At 21.8% G+C, this 7,141-nt stretch overlaps 2 protein-coding genes across 2 annotated transcripts in view; one reads left to right on the top strand and one right to left on the bottom strand.

Annotated features, from left to right (window-relative positions):
* Window positions 1-106: 106 nt before the first annotated feature.
* On the top strand, window positions 107-3,325 carry PRSY57_1102000 (CPW-WPC family protein; the record flags this gene model as incomplete). Its single annotated transcript, XM_012907991.2, has 13 exons — window positions 107-606; window positions 699-727; window positions 863-887; window positions 994-1,209; window positions 1,321-1,406; window positions 1,513-1,615; window positions 1,758-1,788; window positions 1,894-1,939; window positions 2,043-2,053; window positions 2,183-2,210; window positions 2,387-2,416; window positions 2,539-2,642; window positions 2,783-3,325. The coding sequence occupies 13 exons, from the start codon at window positions 107-109 to the stop codon at window positions 3,323-3,325; spliced, it is 1,752 nt and encodes a 583-aa protein (XP_012763445.2).
* Window positions 3,326-3,823: 498 nt separating this feature from the next.
* PRSY57_1101900 (FeS cluster assembly protein SufD, putative) overlaps window positions 3,824-7,141 on the bottom strand; it is a gene marked incomplete at both ends in the record, with an annotated part of 4,230 nt that continues 912 nt past the window's right edge. Inside the window, one exon of the mRNA XM_012907990.2 lies at window positions 3,824-7,141. This exon is cut by the window's right edge and continues 912 nt beyond it. Coding sequence (XP_012763444.2) covers window positions 3,824-7,141 — 3,318 coding nt within the window.

The raw sequence follows: 7,141 nt of genomic DNA, 5'->3' as shown, positions 1-7,141 counted from the left end.
TTTTTTTTTTTTTTTTTTTTTTTTTTTTTTTTTTTTTTTTGTTATTATTTTAAATAACATCATATTGATATATATTTTCAATTGTCCTTCTTTATTTTCTAAAAATATGAATAAGTGTATATCTTTTATTTTTGTCTTATTTATAAATAAAATTGTGGGTGTAAAAATACATTTGTATAGAAAATATCCCAATGTGGAAAATGGTGTATATCAAATAGATAATAGAGGGAGACCCATCAAAATCGTTGATGTAAATTATAATCATCAATGGGAAATTCCAGAAAATGGTAATATAAATTCATATAGTGTGGTTAAAAAAAATGGAAGAGTAAAAAAATTCAGTGAAGGCACAAATCTTATATATGGTACAACAAAAAGGAAATTAATAAATGATATTAAAGAAGTAGATGAACAAAGCGAAGAAGAAATAAAAAACATTATTTTGAAAAATAAAAAATTAAATATTATTAAAAATGTTTCCGATGTGTCTAAAAAGGAAAAGAATATAAAAGAATTGAAACAGAAAAAGAAAGAAAAGCCTCCGATTGCTATGTATATAGCTGCAGATGATATTCCAGATGATAAAAAGAAAAAGCAAGAAGAAGAGTAATCGAACATTTATATAATATAAAGAAGACAATATATATATATATATATATATATATAAATATATGTATATTTTATTTTTTCTCCTTTAGTGATATAAATGTTGCAAATGAATTAGGAGGTAAATAAATATATGTAAATTTATATATTCTAATTCGTTTATATATATATATATATATATTATTATTATTTAATTTATATAATAATTGTTGTGTTATATTTATTATGTTGACTTATTTCTTTATTTTGCCCATAGTTGCCATAAAGGAAAATTTAGAAAGGTTATTTTATTATATAAAAAAAAAAAAAAATTAAAAGAAAAAATATACCCTTGAATATATAAAAATTATATTTATATATTCCATATACATGTTTCTGTCATAATAGCCATTATGAAATAACTAAAGAACCTTCTGCTTTAAGTACCGATTTGTTGAATATGAAAATACCAACTACTTTAGAAAAATTATTAATGGATGATATAGATGAAATAAAATGGATATCAAAAAAACCAGTTAACGATAAAATATGTATGCGAGATTATTCTAAACAGTGTCCTTCGATGTGGGAACCAATCACAGAAACTCAATGTTCAGCTCCAAAGTAAGAAAAAGTAAAATGAAATGATATAATTCTATGATATTGAAAAATATATATATATATATATATATATATATATATATATATATATATTTATTTATTTATTTATTATAGGGATTATTCTGGACCGTGTGCTCATATCATGATTTTAGAACCTATGAATGCAAAAGAAAAAAACTCAATAGCAAGAGATTGCAAAGGTTATTAAAATATTTGTGATACAATATAAAGATATATTATTCATATATTTTTTCTTGAGATATTTTATTTAATAAATTAATTTTTGTTTATATATATATTTTTAAGTCAATTGGTTATGTATTAACGAATCCTGTGGAAATGGAGAAAGAGATTACTCAAGGGAATGTCCAGAAAATTGGATTTACAATGGAACGTGTGAAGCTCCAGAGTATATATATTTAAAATTATATTATAAAAGAGATAATGTGTTTTTACTAATGTGTTATTAATATGGGACGTGTTCAACATAATATGACACACATATATATATATATATATATATATATATATAAATTTTTTTTTTTTTGAAGAAATTATTCTGGAGGATGTAATAGATCAATGGTAAGAATATGATTGAATACATACATACATATGCAAACATTAATATATATATATATATATATATATATGTAGTTATTTACATTTCTGTTATTATTTTATTTTCAGGATTTCGATACTTTTACACAAAATGATAAGGAGCAATTTTCTTCAAGTATTTTTAGCAAGACACATAATTAATATAGATTTAATAAGAACGATTACTATTACATTTGTGTATAATTTTTTTTTTTTTTTTTTTTTTTTTTTTTATTAAGCTTGTAAAGTGGTAATCTAAAGTTCTAAATAAAAAAAGAAAAGGAACAACAGAAAAGAAAATATATGTAATAAAAATGAAGTAATAGAAAGTTGAATTTTTTTTTTTTTTCTTCTTCTCTTCTTTTTCTTATCATTCTAGGTTTGGCCTTGTAAAGAAGAATCATGTGGTAAAATTAATAAAAATATATATATATAGAGACATATTGAATATTTTATGTATGATAATATTTAATGCTTAATTAGGAAAGCGACCAGACGTTATGTAGAGTCTGTTTTTTACATATATAAAATTATAAATAATTATAAAGTGTTAAAATTTTTTTTTTTTTTTTTATATTTATAGAACGAGATTATTCCATAACATGTCCTAAAGGTGATATAAAAAAATGATGGACAATAAATAGAATAAAATGATTAAAATATTATTTAAATCGTATTAAATAAATACATATATTTTTCTTCTATATATACAAATATAACAATTTTTAATTATAGGTTGGTCTTATAATGTAAAGGATGATATGTGTATGGGAAGTAATGAATTGAGCGGCTTAATTTCAAAGGAAGAAATTGAGGCAATAAGTCATATGTCTTATCATGTAATAAAAAGAAATATTTTAATGAAGATGAAATATAATTTATATCTATAAGGAAGCATAAATATATATATATATATATATTTATATATATGTTTGATATTTTGTGTATACGTGAATATTTTAATATATTTATATTATAGCAAAGAATAGCGTTTTCCACAAAATACGGAATTCCTTGGCCATGCAAAAATAAATGTACTTTTGGCTATGATATCTATGCTTGTCCTCGAGGATGGTTGAATTTAATGAATTCAGGTGCTTGTAAAGCTCCAGATGATTACATTGCTCCAAATAATTGTCCACGTATAACTCATTTTGACTATATGGATATAAATGAAAAAGAGAAATTTAGTAAAATATGTAATGTTAAATGGTTATGTGTGGAAAATTCTCAAAGAGACTATTCCAAATGTCCAATATATTTTGAATATATTAAAGAAGGGAATCATAAAGGTATGTGTAAGCCAGATGAAAAATATAAAGGACCTTGCAAAGAATCTCAAGACATTTTAACTTTAAACCTTGAACAAAAATATAACTTTGAAGAAACGTGTGAAGCACAATTTCCAAACTTACAGATTAAAGATATTCCTCAATCAGAACAGGATTCTATTTCTCCAAGTACGATGGAAAAATTATTAAATGGTACTGATTTAACTAATAAAAGTGTTACTTTAGAGTAATATGATAAGTATATGAGCATTAGTTCTCACATAAATACATACATACATACATATATATATATATATATATATATATATGTATATATTTCTATGTTTATGTTAATTTTTTTTTTAAATATAAGTAATATGTTAGAAAAGATTACAAACATTAATGCAAATTAAATATAAATGATACAAAAAAAAAAAAAAAAAAAACAGTAATAATAATAAATAAATGAAATATTTAATATGTGAATCATTTTTGTACTATGTATACATTATAGTTGAAACATAAAAAAAAAAAAAAAAAAAAAAAAACCTTAATCTAAAATGTAGGAAAGGAACATATATATTCATATATAATTTTCTATTTTTCATTTGCCTTATAAATATGTTAAATATTTTATTTTGTGTTATATTTTAAATAATAAAGTTGTAATTTAATTGAGTAGTAATAAAAATATGAATCCTCATATATATATATATATATATATATATATATATATATATGTGTACATATCAATAAGTAGAACTTTTATACTTTTGAGAAAATTTTAAAACCTTTTGATATACCCTATTTTTAAGATTTTCGTCAGATATATGGTCTAAAATTTCCTTAACAAAAGAATTCATTATTATTTCTCTAGCATTTCGTTCAGATATTCCTCTTGTCATTAATGAGAAGATGGGTTCTTTTTCTAAATCACTTATGGTTGCACCGTGATTTGCACATTCTATATCACTTGGTATAATTTCTAGTGTGGGTATACATACAGCACTAGCTCCAAAATTCAATAGAATAGATTTACATAATGTATTTAATTTTGCTTTTATTGCATTTCTTTCTATTCTACCTCTACTTCTCCAAACGGCATGTGCTTTATCAGATACTAAGCATTTAAATAATTGATTAGTTTCCATAGATGGATGTTCGTGATGAAACATTTCATATTGACTAATATTTTGTTTATCTTCTAATAATGACAAACCATAACTTTCTTGTTTACATCCTTTTTCTCCTTCTATTTGTAAATTAATTCTTGAGGATAAGCTACCTAGTAATATATCAACGAATTTATAATTTGCATTTAATCCATTTTTTACTGATACGTTATGAAAATGCCATACATTATTTCCTAATTCTTGAGATAATGTATGTTTTACATTGGATTTTTCTTCTAAACAAATTCTTGTGAATCCATTAACTAGTCCACTATTACTTTTATTTAATGATATATGTGATTCGTATATATTTATTTTGCTATTACCTTTTACATATACAACTAATCTAGGATTTGTTATTGGATTGTGCGTATGATATTCTGTTAATTTGATTTGTGTATATTTATTTTTTTTATTTTCTTTACATTCATTTTTTTCAATATCACAATTTTGTATTGTATCATCATGACTCGATATAACTTTTTGTTCATGACATTTTGGAGCACTTTCTTCTTTTTCATATTCGTTATTATTTTGTTCATCATTTGTATTTTGTATGTTACAACAATTATTTTGTTCGTTATTATATTCAGAATTATCATTTGAATTGTTTTGTTTGTTATTAGATGGAATATTTTGATATACATTATATTTCGATTGTTTTTCATATATATCATTATCATTAATATTATTATTATCATTAATATTATTATTATTATTAATATTATTATTAATATCTTCATTTTTTGAGGTTGCTATAAATATAACATGAATAAATTTATCACTTAAATCAATATTTTCATCTAAATATACTACAGCACAATCTTTGATAGATGCTAAATTTAATGATGAGAATTTGGCCATACCAAAATCACTTTTTCTATAATCATAAATAGGATAATCATTATCAAATTTTCTTGACTGTTTTCCAATTTGGCCTCTAATAAATGGTTGTGTATTTGTTTTATACCAATTTGAATGTTCAGGTATAAAATATAATTCTTTATTAATTAAATATTCAATTTCTACATCTTTTACATTAAAAAAGCTACCAACAAATATTTTACTTTTTTTTTGTTCAGTTACTTGTTCATCTTGAATATGTTGTTTCGTTGTATTATTATCACTTTGTGAATTATTTTCATTTTCATTTACATTTTCCTTATTTTGGTTTATTTCAGATTTTTTTTTTAATTTGTTATCTAAATTTTTTAAAATGTTAATATCATCAGATAAATATTCATCTACTATCCCATCTCTAACAACTAGTGTATAAAAAGCTTTTTTGTATTTTCTTTTGCACTTGTCAATTTGTTCTTTATTAAAATTATATGCATTATTAGATATATCTTGATTTTTTATTCTTTGTTCCTTATAATTTTGTGAATATATTTCATTATTATTATCATCCATATTTGTGTTTTCACTTATATTAATAGTATCGTTAACATTTTTTTTATTTTGATTATTGATTTTGTGGGTATCTCCATAGTAATAATGATTATCATTATTATGATTATTATTATCATCATTTATATTATCATCATTTATATTATCATCATTTATATTATCACTATTATAATGATTTATATTCTCATCCAGTTCCACATTTTCTTCATTTTGTTGATTATCCATTTTCATGTTATCAAAATGATCAGATATATCATTTTGAACCTTTTCATTTTTTTCAAATGTATTATCTACTATTTTCATTTTATAATCAACCAATTCTTCTTTAGAAATATTTCTTAAACTTATACTGCTATCAAAATTTTGTTTATAAAATGTTTTTAAATTTACTTGTTGCCTCCATGCTTCTAGTTTTCTATTTGGTGTTGGAATTTCTTTGAAAGCTGTTTTTCCAGAATTTTGTAAAATTTTCCATGACAGATATTTGGGATCATCAATATTTAAATAAATTTTTGGTATAGGTATTTTATTGATTGTTTCTACTATTTCTCCTTTTTCGTTATATTTCCATAGTTGAACAAAATCTTTATCATCCAGAATATTTTTATCATATTTATTTTTGAACAATTGAATTTTGTCATCAAATAGGGTTTTTTTATATGTTAAATTACTAGATATTTCTTCATTTATTTCATCATCTTTACTTTTATTATTTTGATCATTCGTTTGATTCTTCGTGTGTTGTATATCTGATATATTATCACTTGTGCAGGTATCATTATTTGTTGATTTGTTATTTATTGGTATTATCCTTTTATTATATGGATTATCATAATTATAATGATTATTATGATTATTATTATTATTATTGTCAATGTCATAATTTTTGTTATTATCTATTACATGTGGGGAATTGATTTGAATAAGCTTTTCTTTGAGCTGGTCAAATTTGTCTATCATATAATCAGTTTCTATAGCCGTTTTATCTCTTATTAGAATTTGCAATGTATGTAAATTTAATAAAAAGTTTAAATTTGGAAAGAAATGTTGATTATAAGATGATGATATTAATATGAGATCATCAAAAAATATATTTCTTTTTACATCAGTTGGTGTATTGAATGAATATATTTTATTTCTTTCTTTTCCAAAGGTATCAATATTACGACTACTAAACCCACTAGTTGTTAGAGCATTCACAGGGGAATTATTATAACATTTAGGTGATTTAAAATTAGAAGGTACAAATTTTGGTTCAGTAGAAATATCTTCTTCATATGTTATTAATTTTGGTATATAATATTCATATTGATACAATTTATTTTTTCGATTTATGGGATCTCTATATTTAAATTCATATTTATACGTTAAATATGGTTTCTGCTTATGTTCCCATGTTTCCTTTTCTATCATTTCATTATTTTTTATAAAATTATTTACACATGTTATATCTTGATATTCTGTATTATGCATATTAGATATATA

This window comes from Plasmodium reichenowi, chromosome 11 (genome assembly GCF_001601855.1).
Source record: "Plasmodium reichenowi strain SY57 chromosome 11, whole genome shotgun sequence".
In the NCBI taxonomy this organism is placed as follows: domain Eukaryota; phylum Apicomplexa; class Aconoidasida; order Haemosporida; family Plasmodiidae; genus Plasmodium; species Plasmodium reichenowi.
Note: the sequence above shows the minus strand (reverse complement) of the source record. Positions and strands in the feature narration are given on the sequence as shown.